This window comes from Chiloscyllium punctatum, chromosome 11, assembly GCF_047496795.1.
Source record: "Chiloscyllium punctatum isolate Juve2018m chromosome 11, sChiPun1.3, whole genome shotgun sequence".
Classification (NCBI taxonomy): domain Eukaryota; kingdom Metazoa; phylum Chordata; class Chondrichthyes; order Orectolobiformes; family Hemiscylliidae; genus Chiloscyllium; species Chiloscyllium punctatum.
Genome location: NC_092749.1, coordinates 17,856,869 through 17,878,304, shown reverse-complemented (window position 1 = coordinate 17,878,304; position 21,436 = coordinate 17,856,869). Strand labels below are relative to the sequence as shown.

Here is a 21,436-nt window from a genome sequence, read left to right as displayed (position 1 = left end):
AAAGATGCAGGTACTATTTCTTTGGGGTTTGCTTCACAGACAGTTGGTTAAAGATGCACTTGGCACACTTGCCTTCATTGCTCAGACATTTGAGTAAAGGAGTTGGGAAATCAAGTTGAGACTGTACAGGACATTAGTGAAGCCTCTTCTGGAACAATGCCCAGTTGTGATTGCCAAGTTATAGGAAGGATATTATTAAGCTGGAGAGGGTTCAAAAGAGATTTACCAGGATGTTGCTGGGTATAGAAGGTCTAATTTATAAAGAAATGCTGGATAGGCTGGGACGTGTTTTACTGCAGCATAGGAGATTGAGGGGCGACCTGATAGAAATTTATAAAATAGTGAGATGTATAGATAGAGTTAATGGTAGTTGTCTTTTCCCTAGAATATGGGATTTCAAGACCAGGGGCCACATTTTTAAGGTGAGAGGAGAGAGACTTAAAAAAAAGGCAATTTAAAAAAAAAACACATGTGGCGTGAACTTCCTGATGAAGTGGTGGATGTGGGTATAATTACAACGTTTAAAAAACACTTGGATAGATACATGAATAGGAAAGGTTTGGAAGGATATGGGCCAGGAGCAGGCAGGTGGGACTAGTTTACTTTGGGATTATGTTCAGCATGAATTGGTTGGACTGAAGGGTCTGTTTCAATGCTGTATGACTCAATTTACACCTTCCATCATAAACTGACTCCTAATCCATATCTGTAATCTCCCCCAATTTTTTGTCAGTTCCTGACACTTTCCATTCTACCAACATTAGCCTCTGTGCATGTGTCCCTTCATCCATTTCCAAACCCTCAGACATACTCTTTGCAAGTTTATCCCTAACCTCCATGTTTAAGAACCTCCTTAACTCCCATTTCTTTGGCCAAGCTTCCAAAAGACACCGTCACCATTACATCTTCCAAAGGGCCATTTGTCTGCCTTGCACTTACTTGGTAAATTCCTTGCTTTCATCCAATTTAACGCATGTTGTTATTCTAAATTTTCAATAAAATCGATAAATGTGACGATGGCAGAACTGACATTTGCAACCAAATACTTACATTGGAGGGATTTCTGGAGGAGCAGCAAATCCATGCCACAAGATGTTGCGGAGATTTAAGCTTTGTGGTGATCCCAAGAACACTCGCAGCACGTTCATCTGTACTTGGATAATGACATATGATATTAATTTACTAGAACGTGAGCTAATACATACTTCACACAGAACACTGGGGATGGACATATCATTTAGATAAATTTAATTAGAGGGGACATGATAAAGTTTTAGCAATGTTCTGTTAAAAAGATAAACAGAAAATTATTATTTTAAGCAGCAAAAATTCTTACCACATTCTGTCCAAATATAGCAGCCAGCTCTTGTGAAGCCAGTAGATCTCTCAGGAGAAAGGGACATTCATTGCCGACCATTAGGAATACCTAATGTACAGGAAAATCATCTGCTTTATAATGTCCATGAACAGAATACACACCGCATGAGAGGTTAATTTTCATCTTCAAGTAAGGTTGACCCAACTGCCAAAGACCATGTTTATTCACCCTTAGACCATCCAATCCAAAGTTATATCATTTCACTTCATTACATAGATTTGTCCACTCTCCAACTCTCACACCTCTTGAGGCTTGGGGTTGCAAAAAAAAATGAACAGAGTTATATTACGCGTTATCAAGCGACGTGCTAGGGCTTGAATCACAGAATCCCTACTGTGTGGAAGAACAGCATCCCACACAGACCCACCCCTATCCTACTTCTGTAACACTGCATTTCTCATTGGCTAATCCACGTGGTCTGCAAAAGGCAGCATACTATGGACAATTTAACACGGCCAATCCACCTAACCTGTTCATCTTCGGACTGTGGGAGGAAACTGGAGCACCCGGAAGAAACCCATACAGACAGGAAAAATGTTCGAATTCCACACAGATAGTCGACAAGGCTGGAATCGAACCCAGGTCCCTGGTGCTGTGAGACAGCAGTGCTAACCACTGAGCTGTTAACAGAAACTGAATGGAATGAATGCAAGCTAAACTGCTGAATCAAATGCTTATATAGGAAGGAATTTCCGAAGTTCAGTATACTTCAATTATAGTTGTCCCACTATTGTTTCCTGTGCTTTCAGCTTTTGGATCCTAAACACGAATTTTCATCTGAAACGGTCCGACTTTCTATCTCTCCTTGCTACTTTAGGATGTTTTTAAATCTACTGCTGATTAAGATTTTGGTCAACAGTTTGAATATCTCCTTATCTGCCTCAACGTCAAAATTTATTTGATGAGACCACAAATTGGGATGTTCAGTAATTTGCAAGGTGCTGCACCAATGCATCTGCCATTCCTCAGCCCATCTGATCAAGGTCCCATTATACTCCGAGGTAACCTTCTTTGCTGCCCACGGCACCACTGACCTTGGTGTCATCTGCAAACTTACGAACCATACCACTTATGTTCAATTCCAAGTCACTTATAAGTGACAAAGCAATGGACCAAGCACTGACCCTTGTGGCACACTGCTGGTCACAGGTCTCCAGTCTTAAAAGCAACCCTCCACCACCACCCTCTGTCTCCTACTTTTGAGCCAGTTCTGTATCCAAACGGCTAGTTCTCCCTCTATTTCATATGATCTAACCTTGATAACTAATCTACCATGCAAAGCCTTGTTGAACGGCTTACTAAAATCCATAGGTCATATCCACTGCTCTACCTTCAGCAATCCTCTTTGTTACTTCTTCAATCAGTAGTTTACAAAATCAGAAGACATGATATACACAGCTTATTTTCAAGGCAAGGCAATTTCTTCCCATCATGAAAAGAACACTTTATCACTGACTGTATAATTCAAGACTTTTTGTTGAAGAGGGGTAAAAATGAGATTAAAAAAAGACAGAACTTTTCATAAAAATGTAAAGTATTTATTATGTTTCCTGAAAATGTGCAACAGCTAGCTTATAGAAAGTGTTTTGAGCACTGTACACAAAACACAGTAACAAGCTCGGTCTACAGAACAATAGTAGAACATCTCTTCCTTACGACTCAAAGACATTGACTATATCCAGCAGGCACCTCAAAACCCTGGAGCAGTATCACCTTGCCAACTCTGCAAAAAGCTGCAAATTCATTGGCTGGATAGATGCATGACCATTTGTCTTCTGACTCAGGGCAAAACCATCAATATTGAAGGACTGACCATGCCCAATTAGCTCCACACATTGTCCACACACCTGACACAAGATTCCCGAAACAAGAACTTTACTTGAAGCTTCAACCCAGCAAGTAAGCCCCGGGAGGGCAGAGAAAACGTTTCAAAGGCACCCTCATAGCCTCATTGAAAACTCCACTGACAAACCTGGGAAAACTCTGACCCAAGATCACCTGATATGGCAGGTAAGCATCTATACATTTCAAGTCTCAAAAAGCCAAAGTCAAGCATCAGAGAAAGAAATGCACAGCAACTCAGATATCCCACCTTCTCATTCCTTCAATCCCCCATTTGCTTCATCTGTGACAGAGACTATAGCTCGTCCATTTGACTCTTCAGATACCAGAGAACTCATGTTTGGTGTGGGAGCAAGTCATAGAGATGTACAGCACAAACAGTCCCTTCAGTCCAACTTGCCCATGCCAACCAGATATCCTAACCTAATCTAGTCCCATTTGCCAGCACTCGGCCCATATCCCTTTAAACCCTTGCTATTCAAATACCCATCCAGATACCTTTTAAATGCTGCAATTGTACCAGCTTCCGTCACTTCCTCTAGTCTCAATCACAAGGAACTGCCTAAGATGACTTCAAATAACACAAGCTATGTCTGTACTTACAATCAGGATTAAATGACAAGGTTATATATTTTTTTAAAAACTATGAATAATTCAAGTCAAAATACAACTTTTTTGTGAGCAACTGGGATTTGCAGAGCAAAAGGTATATTTTGGGACTTGCATCTAATGCAGTTTGCGCAGACGAACAGGATTTCTCCCTTTCTACCTTTATAGATAAACAATAACTCAAATTCTGTAAGTGTACATTAAGTCTAGGAACCTATTAGAACAAGCTTAGGGACATGGATTCAAACATACATGAGAACGGGTGAAGATATAATTTCTGCAGGTGATAAATATGTGGAGTAGGAAATGTGGGGCAGAAAACATCTGGTAAATGAGAAAGAAATACTGCTGAAACTTTTCATTTTGCATTCATCAGGAAGGAATTGCAAGGAAACTAAACCTCCAAAGGGAACAATTTATACTGTATGAAAAGATGGTGCTGAAAAGATGATTCTGATCAATATCGGAATTGTCATGGAGAACATAGAGTCATACAGATGGACAGCATGGAAATAGACCCTTTTGTCCAACCCGTCCATGCCGATCAGATATCCCAACCCAATCCAGTCCCACCTGCCAGCACCCGGCCCATATCCCTCCAAACCCTTCCTATTCATATATACCCATCCAAATGCCTCTTAAATGTTGCAATTATACCAGCCTCCACCACATCCTCTGGCAGCTCATTCCATATACATACCACCCTCTGCGTGAATAAGTTGCCCCTTAGGTCTCTTTTATATCTTTCCCCTCTCACCCTAAACCTATGCCCTCTAGTTCTGGACTCCCCGACCCCAAGGAAAAGACTTTATCTATTTATCCTATCCATGCCCCTCATAATTTTGTAAACCTCTATAAGGTCACCCCTCAGCCTCCAATGCTCCAGGGAAAACAGCCCCAGCCTGTTCAGCCTCTCCCTGTAGCTCAGACCCTCCAACCCTGGCAACATCATTGTAAATCTTTTCTGAACCCTTTCAAGTTTCACAACATCTTTCCGAGAGGAAGGAGACCAGAATTGCACGCAATATTCCAACAGTGGCATAACCAATATCCTGTACAGCCGCAACATGACCTCCCAACTCCTGTACTCAATACTCTGACCAATAAAGGAAAGCATACCAAACGCCTTCTTCACTATCCTATCTACCTGCGACTTCACTTTCAAGGAGCTATGAACCAACACTTAAAGGTCTCTTTGTTCAGCAACACTCCCTAGGACCTTACCATTAAGTGTACAAGTCCTGCTAAGATTTGCTTTCCTAAAATGCAGCATCTCGCATTTATCTAAATTATACTCGATCTGCCACTTCTCAGCCCATTGGCCCATCTGTTCAAGATCCTGTTGTAATCTGGGGTAACCCTCTTCGCTGACCACTAACACCTCCAATTTTGGTGTCATCTGCAAACTTACTAACTGTACCTCTTATGCTCGTATCCAAATCATTTATGTCAGTGACAAAAAGTAGAGGGCCCAGCATGATCCTTCTGGCACTCCACTGGTTACAGGCCTCCAGTCTGAAAAACAACCCCTCCACCACCACCCTCTGTCTTCTACCTTTCAGCCCATTCTGTATCCAAATGGCTAGTTCTCCCTGTATTCCATGAGATCTCACCTTGCCAATCAGTCTCCCATGGGGAACCTTGTCAAACACCTTACTGAAGTCCATATAGATCACATCTACTGCTCTGCCCTCATCAATCTTCTTTGTTACTTCATCAAAAAACTCAATCAAGTTTGTGAGACATGATTTCCCACGCACAAAGCCATATTGACTATCCCGAATCAGTCCTTGCCTTTCCAAATACATATACATTCTGTCCCTCATGATTCCCTCCAACAACTTGCCCACCACCAAGGTCAGGTTCACTGGTCTATAGTTCCCTGGTTTGTCCTTACCACCCTTCTTAAACAGTGGCACCACGTTTGCCAAACTCCAGTCTTCCAGAACCTCACCTGTGACTATCGATGATACAAATATCTCAGCAAGAGGCACAGCAATCACTTCCCTAGCTTCCCACAGAGTTCTCGGGTACACCTGATCAGGTCCTAGGAATTTATCCACCTTTAACCGTTTCAAGACATCCAGCACTTCCTCCTCTGTAATCTGGACATATAGTTTACATTTGGTGTTGATATTGACAGATAAATTTCACACATCTTCTTAAAAGTTAAAATATTAAGAGATTTTTTTCAGATTAGAGATTTCTCTTTTGGACGGAACTGGTAGCTCCAACTTTGATGGGATTATTACTCAAGGAAAGTTGAAAATATGCTTGAGCTAACTCCACTTTCCCCAACAGCTAGTGATAATGCACGAATAATGGTGGTCTTTTAGCAATCGCTTTGCTTGATTATAGAACTGAGTTATAGAGTCAGACAACACGGAAACAGACACAGCAGACCTACTCATCCATGCCAAGCATGTTCCTGTCTGTGTTTGGCCCATATCCCTCCAAACCTTTCCTATTCAAAATGGCTTTTAAATATTGCATCTACCGCTTCCTCTGGCAATTCATTTCATAAACGAACCACTCTGTGGAAACAAACTTGCTCTTTGTGTCCTTTTTAAGATGTTTTCCTTTCACCTTAAAGCCCCCTAGTTTTGCACTCTCCCATCTGGGAAAACACCTTTGCTATTCAGCTTATTGATGCCCCTCATGATTACATAAACCTATACAAAGGTCACCCCTCAACTTCCTACTCTCCAATGAAAAACAAAGTCCCAGCCTATCTTCAGCATTCAGACCTTTCATTCCTAGCAAATTCTTTTCTGAACCCCCTCCATTTTAAGAATACCCTTCCTATAGCAGGGCAACCAGAACTGCATACAATACTCCAGAAGAGGCCAAAGACACTTCTGATGGTATTTGCTGAAACTCACCATACTTCTGTTCCTTTTTTGTTTTGGCTCCCCAAGTATGACTCGTCTGCAATGGATGGTCCTATCTTGAGGTCCATCCTGTCAATTGCTTATTAGACAGGATAGACCTCAAGAGGATTTGTCAGTCTGTTTCTCTCTTTCAAACCTTTCTGTTTTGCATACTGGTGAAAGGAAAAGTGCTGCCATCCCTCAAAGTCAGCAGCACATCAAAAAATATGTAATTTTAAAAAAAGTTGCTTTCATACTTACATCACCCAAAGCTCGTTCGAGACAAGCCGTTAACTTCATCAGACTGAGGGGTACAGCGGTGTATTGTGAATTCCTGATGGCTTCAAATGCTTCAACAAATAACTAAAACCAAGGAATCACACAGATTTCTTTGAAACAATATCGACATGAAATAACAAGAGTGAAATTCATGTGTAGAAACAATCATGATCTAGCTCAAATGGTGAAACAGACTCAGGGGGCTTAAATGGCTATACTTGTTCAATTTACAAATAAAGTTCATAATTTTCTTTCAGCAAATATAACGTCCATTCAATCAACTGTTAATCTGTTAACAAAAACAGAAGACTAACAATTGTTCCACTTAAAGATAGGTTTCATAAAAATGAAGAACAAATGAGATAGCAGAACAAAAATCAGAAATTGCTAGTGAAACTCAGCAGGTCTGGCAGCGTCTATAGGGAGAAAGCAGAGTTAATGTTTCAACTTTAGTGACTCATCAGAACTGACAGCACCTAGGAAAAAGTGGCATTTTGAAGATGTGAGCAGACAGGTAGAGATGGAGCCCAGAGAGAGAGCAATGAAAGGAATAGGTTGTTGAGTTAATTGTTGATGGTAGGCCAGGCCAGAAAAGAGGCTGAATAAATAACAATGATAGTGGAAAGTAGGAAACAACGGGTTGGCTATGCTGAAAGCAATCCATGCCGTGATAGGACCAGGGTATGTAGAAGGCATGGAAGGATGGAATCAGGCTCTGAAGTTATTGAACCTGATGCTGAGTCCAACAGGCTGCAGGATCGCCACGCATAAAGTGAGATGTTGCCCCTCAAGTTTGCATAGAGGTTCGGTGGAACACTGCAGCAGGCCCGTATCAGAAATGCTGACATGGGAACACGACAGTGTGTTGAAGTGGCAGGCATTTGGAAGCTCGGGTCCATTTTCATGAACAAAACATAGGTGTTCGATAAAACGGTCACCTGCCTGCGTTTCACCTGTAGAGCAGACCACACTGAACAGCAATTACAGTAGACCAGGTCTCCAACATTCACAGTTCTTTGTTTTATTTAAATAAGATAGTGGTTACATTAGCAACAAAATTCAGCCACAAACCAAATCAGAGTCAGTACCATTACTGTAGGAGGCACTATCAATTCCAGTTATCGAAACATCCTTTGAGAAAATCATGAGGATGTCATTTAAAATTTTACAGAAAATTTAATTGATGTTTTTCTCTTTATGACTCCCCCATTCCCAGCTAGAATCTGCCACTTGCCACCTTGTACTTCCCATCTCCAGTAGCTATTACTCGAACAGTTTTGTGCTCCTCCATTTTTATTCACCGTACAACCACAGGTGAACGATGCAGTGGGTACAGGACAGGTTAGTTGAAGAACTTCATAATGCTACTCCTGTCAAGTCAGCACGCAACAGTTTTCCCTTGAACGTTGGAGGCTGAGGGGTGACCTTACAGAGGTGTATAAAATCATGTGGGGCATGGATAGGGTAAGTCCAGAACTAGGGGGCAGAGGTTTAGGGTGAGGGGGAAAAAAAGATATGAGAAACTGAACGGGCAACTTTTTCATGCCACGAGTGATACGTGTATGGAATGCACTGCCAGAGGAAGTGGTGGAGGCTGGTACAATTACAACATTTAAAAGGCATCTGGATGGGTATATGAATAGGAGGGGTTAGCAGGGATATGGGCCAATTGCTGGCAAGTGGGAATAGATTAGATTGGGACATCTGGTTTGCATGGACAAGTTGGACCGAAGGGTCTGTTTCCACGCTGTACATCTCTATGACTCTAGTTGGGGATGGTGAAAAATACCTCATTGAAATTAAGATTTATACAAGTCAATTGAGGAGGATACTGGAAAGGTGAGAAAAGATACTGATAAAAACTTGTCGTAGCTCTGGGAAGTTTTAGATGCTTGCACTCAAGAAAACCAGTCTCTCAAAAAAATTTTGGATGAAAATAGTACAAAGTCAATTTTCTGAATCATACCTCTGTGTTGTTAGTCCATTTAAACCACAGTCCATATTGATTGTTGAACTGCTGTGTATTGAGGGACAGTAGATATACATGGACAGTTTTACATACAGGTCCCAGAAGTCTCACACTTTCTGCATAGTCCAGGTCTTGTTCCTCTGTAACAACAGTTTGGACAACATGATTATGCATTTCCCCATCTCTCTAGAATGCACCTTCGAAAACTAATTTTACAATTGACTTGAATAACAAAGGGAAAAAAGGAAAAACCTGTATCTGAAGTGCGTAGGTAAAATGTAATAGCCTCCCAACAAATCTCTCCAGACACAGTGACGATGTGCTCCAGCTCTGGGCTATTCAACTCTATCAATCCAAGCCTGCAGACCATGTGATGCACTTCAGCTGAGAGACAGGTCTTTACAAGCTTATTATATATTGCCATCTTAGAAAAACGTTAGGTTTAATGAACTCTGAAATAATTAGTACTCCACCCGTGCCCTTTCAGGATTCTCAGTACTTTACGGCACATGTCTTTCCGCTTGAGTAGCAAATATAGCAACATTTATTACATCAACCGTCATAGATTGGTTGGACGGAATAATCGATTTCTGTGTTGCAAGTTTTGTTTAACTCACAACTAGTTAGGCCGGCTCTATCAAAAGCTCTGTTGCTGCAGTTCCTGAAGAAGACAGTCCACCACAACATTCTCAGAGCGCATAACCTCAGAAAACAGATTGACGACAGAGGGGAGGAAGAATTCCTGAAAAAGCCAGAAGAAAACGAAGATCAGATCCTTCACGATCTCCGCGAATATCGGAGCAGCCTTGGACGGGCTGAATGGCCTACTTCAGCTCCTGTGGCCCGCAGCCACCACAGATTGACGGTTTTACCGAGGGTTTCCTGACCGCCTGAAGAAGTGAGAGAAACAGACAGTTGATGTCCTTATTATCCAGGGGATCGCTATCACAGCGGGCTATCCCTCTGATTGATATGAACTCCAAGCTTCAATTCTCCGCGCATGCGCTCACCAGATGCAGAGGGTCGAACTGACACATGACAGAGACCTGCGCGTATGATCGGGTGGGGGGCGGGCTGGGAATCAGCGGCCCGCCCCCTACCCACGTGACGGAGACCAGCGCGTATGATCGGGTGGGGGGCGGGCTGGGAATCAGCGGCCCGCCCCCTACCCACGTGACGGAGGCCTGCGCGTATGATCGGGTGGGGGGGCGGGCTGGGAATCAGCGGCCCGCCCCCTACCCACGTGACGGAGGCCTGCGCGTATGATCGGGTGGTGGGCGGGCTGGGAATCAGCGGCCCGCCCCCTACCCACGTGACGGAGACCTGCGCGTATGATCGGGTGGGGGGCGGGCTGGGAATCAGCGGCCCGCCCCCTACCCACGTGACGGAGACCAGCGCGTATGATCGGGTGGGGGGCGGGCTGGGAATCAGCGGCCCGCCCCCTACCCACGTGACGGAGACCAGCGCGTATGATCGGGTGGGGGGCGGGCTGGGAATCAGCGGCCCGCCCCCTACCCACGTGACGGAGGCCTGCGCGTATGATCGGGTGGTGGGCGGGCTGGGAATCAGCGGCCCGCCCCCTACCCACGTGACGGAGACCAGCGCGTATGATCGGGTGGGGGGCGGGCTGGGAATCAGCGGCCCGCCCCCTACCCACGTGACGGAGGCCTGCGCGTATGATCGGGTGGGGGCGGGCTGGGAATCAGCGCCCCGCCCCCTACACACGTGACGGAGACCCGCGCGTATTATCGGGTGGGGGCGGGCTAAGAATCAGCGCTCCGCCCCATTCACACGTCATAGAGACCAGCGCGCGGGATGTTGGCGGCCACATGGCCAACCCGCCTAGCACGCGGCACCGGATTCAAAATCAACCCGGCAACGGTGGTTTAACGGTCCAGAAGCTCGGCGAAGAAGAAGTAAAAGGCAGCGATGGAGGAGGAGGAGGATGAAGTTCTTCAGAGCCTGGGAGAGGAGATGGATGACACCATGGATGTGGATGAACTGAAGGAGCAGGTGCCGTTAGGGCGAATGGGTTTGCCGCTACGTAAGAAGATTGTCAGGCCTTCCGTGGAGTCAGAGGGTCGGAGAACCGGGGGCCGGAATCGGCGTTCTAGCGTATTCGAGGAGAACGCGGTAAGTGTGGGTGAGGGAGCCTCAACTGCTCCTCGAGCGGCAAGCCCAGGATCGGGGAGAAAGTGAGGACTTGCAGATGCTGGACATCAGAGTCAAGATTAGTGTGGTGCTGGGAAAGCACAGCAGGTCAGGCAGCATCCGCAACGTTTCGGGCGGGGGAACATCACCAGGAATGAGGCTGGGAGTCTCTGGGGTGGAAGATGAATGGAAGAAGGTGGTCGCTAAGAGTTCAATAGGTGGATGGGGTGGAGGGTGAAGGTGATAGGTCAGAGAGGAGGGTGGAGTGGATAGGTTGGAAGGAAGATTGACAGGTGATGAGGGTGGTGCTGAGCTGGAAGTTTGGAACTGGGGTGAGGTGGGAGAAGGGGAAATGAGGAATCTGGTGAAGTCCGCATTCATGTCCTGAGGTGGAAGTGTTCTGAGGCGGAAGATGAGGCGTTCTTCCTCCAGGTGGTGAGGGTGCCACGGTGGTGGAGAACGCCCAGGATCCGCATGTCCTTGGTAGAGTGGGGCAGAATGCTGGGGTTGATTGGTGCGGGTGTCCCGGAGATGTTCCCTAAAGCGCTCTATGTGAAGGTGTCCAGTCTCCCCAGTGTAAGAGAGACTGCGTCGGGAGCGATTACGATAAATGACATTTGTGGGTGTGCAGGTGAAGCTTTTGATGGATATGGAAAGCTCCTTTGGGGCTTTGGATGGGAGGTGTGGGTGCCGATTTTTCAATTTCTGTGGTGGCAGGGGAAGGTTCTGAGACAGGAGGGTGGGTTGTTGGGGGGCATGGCCCTGACCAGGTAGTCATGGAGGAAACGGCCTTTGCAGATAGGGGTGGGGAGGGAGCTATATCTCTGGTGATGGGGTCTGTCTGTAGGTGACAGAAATGTCGGCGGATAATGCGGTTTATGTGAGGTTGGTGGGGGGGGGGGGGAAGGTGAAGACCAAGGGGGTTCTGTCTTTGTTGCAGTTGGAGGGGTGGGGTTTTGGGGCGGAGGTGTGGGCTGTGGATGAGATGAGTTGGAGGGCACCTTCAACCACATGGGAGGGGAAATTACAGTCTTGCAAGAAGGAGGCTATCTGGTGTGTTCTGTGGTGGAACCGGTGCTCCTGGGAGCAGATACGGCGAAGGCAAAGGAATTGGGAATATGGGATAGCATTTTAGGCAATAGACAATAGCATTTTTGCAGGAGGTAGGGTGGGAAGAGGTGTAATCCAGGTAGCTGTGGGAGTCGGTGGGTCTGTTTTTAAAAAAATGTCAGTGTCGAGTTGGTCAACCTTGATGGAGATGGAGAGGTCCAGGAAGGGGAGGGAGATGTCAGAGATGGTCCATGTGAATTTAAGTTCGGGGTGGAATGGGTTGCTGAAGCTGATGAACTGCTCAGCCTCCTCGTGGAAGCACAAGAGGTGGCTTGATGCAGTCATCAATGTCGTGGAGGAAGAGGTGGAGAATGGTTCCAGTGTAACTACAGAAGACGGATTGTTCCATGTAGCCAACATAGAGACAGGCATAGCTGGGGCCCATGGGGGTGCCCATGGCTACCCCTTTCGTCTGGAGGAAGTGGAAGGATCCAAAGGAGAAATTGTTAAGGGTGAGCTGAAAATGTGTTGCTGGAAAAGTTCAGCAGGTCAGGCAGCATCCAAGGAACAGGAGAATCGACATTTCGGGCATAAGCCCTTCTTAAATTCTCCTGCTCCTTGGATGCTGCCTGACCTGCTGCGCATTTTCCAGCAACACAGTATCAGCTCTGATCTCCAGCATCTGCAGTCCTCACTTTCTCCTGTTAAGGGTGAGGACTAGTTTGGTCAAACGAATGAATTCAGTGGAAGGATACTGGTGGGGATGTCGGGAGAGGAAGAAACTGAGGGCTTGGAGGCTCTGCTCATGGTGGATGGAGGTGTAGAGCTACTGGATGTCCATGGTGAAAATGAGGTGTTGGGGGCTGAGGAAATGCAAATCTTGGAGGGGCTGTGGGTGGTGTCACAAACGTATGTGGAGAGTTCCTGGTCGAAGTGGGGGGGGAGGGGGAAGAAGAAGGGCTCATGCCCGAAACGTCGATTCTCCTGCTCCTTGGATTCTGCCTGACCTGCTGCGCTTTTCCAGCAACACATTATCAGCTCTGATCTCCAGCATCTGCAGTCCTCACTTTCTCCTGGTCGAAGGGGGGAATAGGACAGTATCAAGGTAGGTGAAGATGAGTTCAATGGGGCAGAATCAGGCTGAGACAATGGGTCGGTTGGGCTAGTCGGGTTTGTGGATTTTGGGAAGGAGGTAGAATTGGGCAGAAGCTGTGGGTGGGTGATCCCTGAGGTGATGAAGTTGTATGTGGTCTGGGAGATGATTTGGGGGGGAGGGGGTGAGGTCATGATTGAGGGGGCGGTAGGAGGAGGTGTCTCCAAGTTGGTGCCTGGCTTCAGTGGTGTAGAGGTCAGTGCGCCAAACTACCACTGCACAGCCTTTATTCTGCTGGTTTGATGGTGAGGTTGGGACTGGAGCAGAGGGAGTGGGGGGCTGCGCATTGTGAGGGTGAGAGTTTGGAGTGGGGGAGGGGGGGTAGACAGATTGAGGCGGTTAATGTCTCAACGGCAGTTGGAAATGAAGAGATTGAGGGGGATGGGTAAAAGCCAGCATGGGGTGTCCAGGTGGATGGAGTGAGTTGGAGGTGGGTGAAGGGGTCCTCGGAAGGTGGACGGGATCCTGATTGGAAAAAGTAAGCTCTGAGGTGGAAGCAGTGGAAGAAGTGCTCGACGTCACAACGTGTATTGAATTCATTGATGCGTGGACGGTGGCGGATGGAGGTTAGGCCTTTGCTGAGGACTGAATGTTCGTCCTCGATGAGGGAGTGGTCTGGAGGGGCTGGGAACTAGGACCTGGTGTAGGTGTGGGGTGGAGCGTGTAACTGCCGTGGGAGTGGGGGTGGAGTCACTAGCAGAGATGATGTTTCCCCTCAGGGTTCTGGGGGGAATTTCCGTCACCTACAAATGGACCCCACCACTAGTGATATATTTCCCTCCCCACCCCTAGCCACTTTCCGCAAAGACTGCTCCCTCTGTGACTACCTGGTCAGATCCACAACCCCCAACAACCCCCTTCCCCTGCCACTGCAGGAATTGCAAAATCTGCACCCACACTCCTCCTCCTCTCCCTCCCCACCCCCACCTCTATCCAAGGCCCCAAAGGAGCTTTCCACAGTTTCACCTGCACTTCCACAAATGTCATTTATTGTATCCGTTGCTCTCGATTGCAGTCCCCTTTACATTGGGGCAACCGGACATCATCTCACAGAGCGCTTTAGGGAACATGTCTGGGATGCCCGCACCAATCAACCCCACGGCCCCTGTGGCCGAACATTTCAACTCCCCCTCCCACTCTGCCAATGGCATGCAGGTTCTGGGCCTCCTCCACTGCCACTCCCTCACCACCCAAGGACTGGAGCAAGAATGCCTCATCTTCTGCCTCGGAACACTTCAACCCCAGGGCATCAGTGCAGACTTCACCAGTTTCCCATTTCCCCTCCCCACCACTTTACCCGAGTTCCAACCTTCCAGCTCAGCACCATCCTCATCACCTGTCCTACTTGCCAATCTTCCTTCCCACCTATCCGCTCCACCCTCCTCTCTTACCTAAAATCTCCATCCACCTATTGCACCCTTGGCTACCTTATCCCTAGCCCCTCCCCACCTTCCATTTATCTCTCCACCCTGGGAGGCTCCCAGCCTCATTCCTGATGAAGGGCTCCTGCCTGAAACATTGATTTTTGCTGCTCCTCGGATGCTGCCTAACCTGCTGTGCTTTCCCAGCACCGCTCTAATCTTGCCTGTGTGTTAATATTAAGCGAATCCTAAAGTTGGTCTGACTTCAGATTTATGAAGCCTATTCCTGTATAGAAAATAATCTGTGCCTCTGTTCTCCCTACCAAATTGCATAACCTCACGCAATCCCACATTATATTACATTTGCTGCTTCTTTGTACAAACTCCTAGTCTGTACATATCTTTCTGCAGCCTCCCTGCTTCCAAAACTGTACCTGTACCTCCACCTATATGTCAACTGCAAACTTAGCAACAACGCCCTCAGGTTGTTTTGTCCAGATCATTAACTTTAATGTGAATCGTTGTTCCAATATGGACTTCTGCAGAACTCTGCTAGACAGCATCCTGAAAAAATACCCCATTATCTCCACACTCTGCCTTCTGCCAGTCAGCCAATTCTCTAACCATATCAGTACTTTGCCTCTCACACCATGGACTCTTATTTAACAGCTTCCTTCATGGCACTTGTCAAAGACGCTCTAGAAATCCAAATAGATCATGCATGTTGGATCTTCTTTGCCTAACTTGCTCATAAAGTCTAAGATTTGTCAAACCTGAACTCTCCTTGACAAAGCTGTGCTGACTGAGCCCTAGTTTTGAACTGTTAGTGTGATAAGGGACCATTTGGCCTATCAAGTCTGCACCAAACGTTGGAAGAGCGTGCAATATACATCCAGCTCCCTACCCTATCCGTGTATCCCTATGTTAACCATGGCAAATGTACCTATTCTACACATCCCTGGGCACTATGGGGCAATTTACCATGGCCAAGCCACCTATTATGCACCTAACAAGTAATCTGCAATCTCATCCTTGATAATAGACTCTAAATGCTTACCAACGAGCAAGGTCAGGCTAATTGGCAAAATCTTAGTATGCAAGTGCAGTAAGAGATTAACAAGGTTAATTAAATTGAAAGTAGTTAAGATATGCTTTATTTATACAAGGCACTGGTGAGGTCAAATCTCAAATACTGTGTATGGTTTTAATCTTGTATTTTGGAAGAATGTAAATGTGTTGGGGCAATTCAGAGGAGATTTACAAGATTGATTCCTGGAATGAGTGGACCGACTGAGGAAACATTGGACTATCTGGGCTTATTTCCACTGGAGTTGAGGAATGAGGGGTGATTTGATTGATACATGAAAGATCCTGAATGATTTTGACAAGCTGGATGTAATGATTTTTTTTTTCTCTCTGTCTTGTGGGTGAGCCAAGACTAGGGGACACGGTTTGTATCATTTAAGTGTTCTCCTTTGTAGATAGAGATCAGGGCCATTTTGTTCTGAAGATGAGTGTTCAAACTTTCTATATAGGAAGAAAATGGAGGCAGGCCATTGAGTTTTTTTTTGAGGGATGTAGATTAATGCTTTATCAGGGTTAGATGGGGAACATGAAATTGAAACCACAAACAGTTGTGGCATGATCTTCTTGAAAGGTCGACAGGCTGAATGGCTTACTTCTCCTAATTTCATCTGTTCGTAAGCAGATACTAGAAGTTTTGAACTATACATTGTTATATTTTCATTCTAAAGTAAGCAATACCACAGATATGTGCTGAGCAGATAGTTATGACTTAATCTAATCCTCCTTGTCACCAACTTTCTTGAGTCAAGTTTCACGAGATCCTAAAGGAAAGGTTACATGACACTATCCTTCAAGTTGTGCATGTAGACAAGAGTGAACTGGATGAAGATGATGATGATGTCTTTGAAGAACCTTTAACCTGGAAACCTAGTCTTGTGAAGCAAAAAATGGCTAATACCTATAAAATGGTTCCAGATAGAGAATTTGACTTTGCTGCAGTTGCAAGAAGGATGGATGAGCTTTTTGAGGTAATGTGTACAGTTTTTAAAAAGATGTTTGTTATTCCTTCATGGGAGCCCCTAATTATCCCTCAGAGCAAGTGGGAAGCAACTGTGGTTTAGTGGTCACTGTGGGACTTGCATCTGAAATTCAATATCCCAGATAATATGATATTCGATAAGTTTGGGAAGGGGTTGTTGGGGAAGCAGCCAGGAGAACGTGGAAATAATCTCGAACATTTAACAACTGTAAACAGCCAACTAAATATAGTAATCTTGATTTTTGGGTGCATCTAATGGCAACATCATTGCCTATAGGGAAGGCTAATGGAACTCTGTTCATACAGTCATCTGGACTGGAACTATTAGAGCAGATTAAACCCATGGTAAAAGAATCATGCTAGATTGTCACTAGTGGTACCAGTAGGAAAATACTTCGTGTAAAATACTTAACATTACACTATTTTATTTTGATAGCGTGAGGAGGAAAATATACCAGCTAATTTCTTTGCTAGGAAACAAAATTGTTTTAAATTGATGAAAGACAATAGCAAGTTTTATTTTTTTTAAAGGCTAAGCTAAGAGATAAGGACATTTACAATTTTAAGGCATTGACTCTTACCCTTTCTGATGATGTGAGAGCCATAGCAAAAGAATTGGCACCTGAACGGTTCAAATTAATTGCTAGAGTTTTCACTGGAGAACTGAAAAATCAAGGTATAATGGTGAGTAAATCATTTCAAGTTGACAATAGTTTTCAAAAATAACTTCTTTATGGAAACATTAGTATGAAAAGTCCATGATGCATTTTTTTATTCCAAGTAGTTTTGTCCATCTTGTAGGTGTCAATCAACAGAATATTCAACTACTAAAGATCATAGCCTGATATTACTTGCACCTGGCAGGTATGTTTTCAGTGTGGAGACATGCAAAATAGGGCAGGTGTCCAGGCTATCACATTCCCACCTACTCTTGAGCTTACCCTCAATAAGGACAGTGGACAGTGGCAAAATCAGCATTACACCTATCAAATATAGATAAACAAACTGTTAAAAGTTGAACTAAATCTAATGTTACCCTGACTATGCCATAAAACAATTAGTGTGGGCAGGTACAAATTGGCAGCTATTTTGTTTTCTCCAAAATGTTAAGGCTGGGAAGAAAGGGGTTCATTATCTTTGGAGGGTGCCCTTTGCCCACTGGGATCATCCTTTGAGAAGATAGTTACCTCCTCCCTATCTGCTTTTACTTCAAAACCTTCACCCCACCTTATCCCCTAAAGAGGGCACAGCCTTCCCACCCAACATTCTCCTGGCTCTGTCATTGAGATTCTATGGCTGACATTTTCCTGAGCCAGCTTGCAGTCCTAGCAGTGTGCACTACCAAGCTGTGCTGTTGAGACTGTTATCAGATTTGCTGGCAGCTCCAGAGGGCAGGACTTTTTATATTGCAAAAAATATACTTTATTCATTTCTTTAAAAAAAAACAGAATTATTGAATCCCTACAGTGTGAATTTAGACCATTTATCCCATTGAATTCACACTGACCCTCCAGAAAACATTCCACACCTCTTACCTTATCCCCTGCAATTCCCGTGGCTAACCCACCTATCCTGCACATCCCTGGACACTTTGGGCAATTTAGCATGCCCAATCCATGACCTGCACATCTTTGGACTGTGTGAAGAAACTGGAGCACCTGAAGGAATCCCACACAAGTGTGGGGAGAATGTGCAACCTCCTGACAGATTCGCTCTAGGTTGGAATTGCACCTGGGTTCCTGCTGAGCCACTGTGCTGCCCAATCCTTTTGGATTAATTATATTGAACATCACCAGAATGGTCAGTTTAATTTAGATAAATGTGAGGTGCTGCATTTTGGAAAGGCAAATCAAGGCAAGATGTTTACACTTAATGGTGAGGCTCTGTGGAGTGTTTCTAAACAAAGAAACTTTAGAGTCTAGGTTCATTCTTCGTTGAAAATGGGTCGCAGGTAGATAGGCTAATGAAGAAGTCGTTTAGTATGCTTGCCTTTATTGGTCAGAGCATTGAGTATAGGAGTTGTAAGGTCATTTGTCCTGGGTTAGCCACGGGAAATGCAGGGGATATGGTAAGGGGTATGAAATGCTCTTTGGAGGGTCAGTATAGATTCAATGGGACAAATGGCCTGCTTTCACACTGTTGAGATTCAATGATTCTGAGATTTTTTTAAAAAAATGAATATATTTTTTGCAATATGAAAAGTCCTGTCCTCTGGAGCTGCCAGCAACTCTAAGTCTCAACAGTTAGGGCACTTTTAGAATATTGCGTGCAATTCTGGTCTCCCTCCTCTCAGAAGGACATTGTGAAACTTGAAAGGGTTCACAAAAGATCTACAAAGATGTTGCCAGTGTTGGAAGATTTGAGCTATAGGGAGAGGCTGACACACTTTTCCCAGGAATGTGAGGCTGAGGGCTGACCTTTGTAGAGGTTTATAAAATCAGGGGCATGGATAGCATAAATAGATAAGATCTTTTACCTGCGATGTGACAGTCCAGAAGTGGAGGGCATAGATTTAAGGTGAGAGGGGAAAGATATAAAAGGCTATTCCCCTGCCACCAACACAGCTTTGTGTACTATCTATAAAATGTCTGTAGAAATTCAAAAGATCCTTAGACAGCACCTTCCAAAGCCACAACCACTTCCAATGAGAAGGACCGGGCAGCAGATACATGGGAAGGCTACCACCTCCAAGTTCCCCACCAAGCCACCCCCCCATTCAGACTTTGAAGTATATTGCCATTCTTTCAGTATTATTGGGTCTAAACCCTGGAATTCCATCCCTAAAGGTATTGTGCATCCACCTAAAGCATGTAAGTGGCAGCAGTTCAAGAAGGCAGCTCACCATCCACTTCTCAAGGGCAATAAATGCTGGCCTGCCAGTTTCCATGAGTGAATTTTAAAAATACTGATTTTAGTACAATTAAAAATAGTATCCCATCTGAAAAAACAGGAAAAGAATGAAAGTAACTGTGTATGCTATATATTATGAGTAGCTAAGATAGGGTATATGTAGGAGAGTCCTAGGGAAATCAGCTGAGCAAATAACACAAAAGTGCATATGGCCTATTTATTCAGGGAAAACGATCTACACAAAATTCCAAATACTCTTTAGCATTTTGGAGGCCCTGCTCACAAATGTATTTGCATTTCTTTTGGCTCTGATGATGATGTTACTTTTGTGTTTATCATACCCTGCATTTTCCTGTTGGATGCAAGTTTTAAAGCAGGAGAAAGTAAGGACTGCAGATGCTGGAGGCCAGAGTCAAAAAGTATGGTGCTGGAAAAGCACATCCAGTCAAGTAGCATCTGAGGAGTAGGAAGGTCGACGTTTCGACCATGAGCTCTTCATCCGTTTAAAAGCATCTGATTTTAAGCATGACCGATTGTATAGAGATTCAAATAATTTTATGAATTAAAAAACGGTGCTCCATCTAGTGGTGACATTGACCACAAAGAGAGCTTTTTAAAAATGGTACTGAGTCAGGTTCGCTTTTTTAATAGCAGTTGTAAAAAAAAAGTCATGAAGTACAGAACTTGATTATTGACGAAAAGAAGACATGTTGAAGCTTTTTTTTTGTGTTACCAAAGTTTTTTTTGTATTGTACTCAGCAGAACTGCAGTGAGAATAACAATTACAAAGGGCCATAATGTGGATGTGCTGGTGTTGGACTGGGGTGTATAAAGTTTAAAAATCACAACACCATGTTGTAGTCCAAGAGGTTTATTTGAAAGTACTAGCTTTCGGAGCACTGCTCCTTCATCCGGTAGCTGTGGAGCAGCACTCCAAAAGCTAATGGTTCTAAATAAACCTGTTGGACTATAACCTGATATTGTGTGATTTTTAACTAATTTCAAAGGGAATGTTTGGGAAGAGGAACAGTGTTGATATGTTGGCAAGAGACTTTGACAAATCAGAGTCCACTTGCCAATCAGTCAGCACCCTGTATCTCATGCCATACAAATTGGTGTAAGATAGCATGTCTGTTTTTCAGCAATTAAAAAAACCATTTATAACTAAATCTACTCTGAAACAACAACATAATTTATCATTAAATTTTTCATTTTATTTTGAATTAAGAATATTTTGTTTTTGAAATGATAGTGTCTTACATCGTCTTGAATATATTTTACTTTAATTATATAGATTGCCAGCAGATTTCTGTGGGATCCAGAACATGACAGTTGGTGTGAAAGCCATTTTCATACCACGACGTTTTTTGTCGTAGGAACTGTTTATGCTGTATATTATGAATAGCAGTATTGTAATAAAATGTTTACTTTTTAGAAATTTGAGTTTAGATGCAATGCATGTTACTAGAGACACTAAGCCTAAATTTAACATTGTTTAGATATACAAATTGTCATGTTTGCTCTTATTTTTGCAATTTGAAAAAATATGATTTTTTCATTGAAAGGATTGTTCTGATATTGAAACTTAACTAATTGTTTTGTGTTTTAGTAAATATTTCAGAGTACAAATAAACTTACAAAATTTGAAAGTATTTGTAAATAGAACTTGCATCATTTGTGAATAATGCAAATTCACATAGTAAACAAATGCCACCAATATGGCACCATGTAGGCTGCTTATTCTGCAATGATGTTAATTTTGCAGATTAACTCCAAACAATTTTTCTAGATAGATTCCTGGAACTAGTGGTAGTTGCTTGTTCCAGTTTCTAATAATCTGTCCTGTTAGAAAATCATTG

General features: G+C 44.3%; 2 protein-coding genes across 3 annotated transcripts in view; one reads left to right on the top strand and one right to left on the bottom strand.

The window, feature by feature from the left end:
• Positions 1-9,998, bottom strand: part of LOC140482774 (endoplasmic reticulum membrane-associated RNA degradation protein-like) — a 35,679-nt gene extending 25,681 nt beyond the window's left edge. The window contains exons 1-5 of the mRNA XM_072580381.1: positions 9,200-9,998; positions 8,945-9,087; positions 6,961-7,062; positions 1,337-1,426; positions 1,051-1,148 (exon numbers count right to left, since the gene is read on the bottom strand). Of these exons, the coding sequence (XP_072436482.1) occupies positions 1,051-1,148; positions 1,337-1,426; positions 6,961-7,062; positions 8,945-9,087; positions 9,200-9,371 (605 nt within the window). The 5' untranslated portion in view covers positions 9,372-9,998. The remainder of the gene's footprint in view (positions 1-1,050; positions 1,149-1,336; positions 1,427-6,960; positions 7,063-8,944; positions 9,088-9,199) is intronic.
• A 621-nt stretch (positions 9,999-10,619) lies between these two features.
• Positions 10,620-21,051, top strand: LOC140482583 (dynein light chain Tctex-type protein 2-like). Of its 2 annotated transcripts, XM_072580111.1 has the most exons (4): positions 10,620-11,080; positions 16,498-16,716; positions 17,259-17,411; positions 20,872-21,051. In XM_072580111.1, the coding sequence occupies exons 1-4, from the start codon at positions 10,877-10,879 to the stop codon at positions 20,980-20,982; spliced, it is 687 nt and encodes a 228-aa protein (XP_072436212.1). In that variant the 5' UTR covers positions 10,620-10,876; the 3' UTR covers positions 20,983-21,051. The 2 variants fall into 2 exon arrangements, with proteins under 2 accessions (XP_072436212.1, XP_072436213.1); XM_072580112.1 differs by lacking the exon at positions 17,259-17,411.
• Positions 21,052-21,436: the final 385 nt, after the last annotated feature.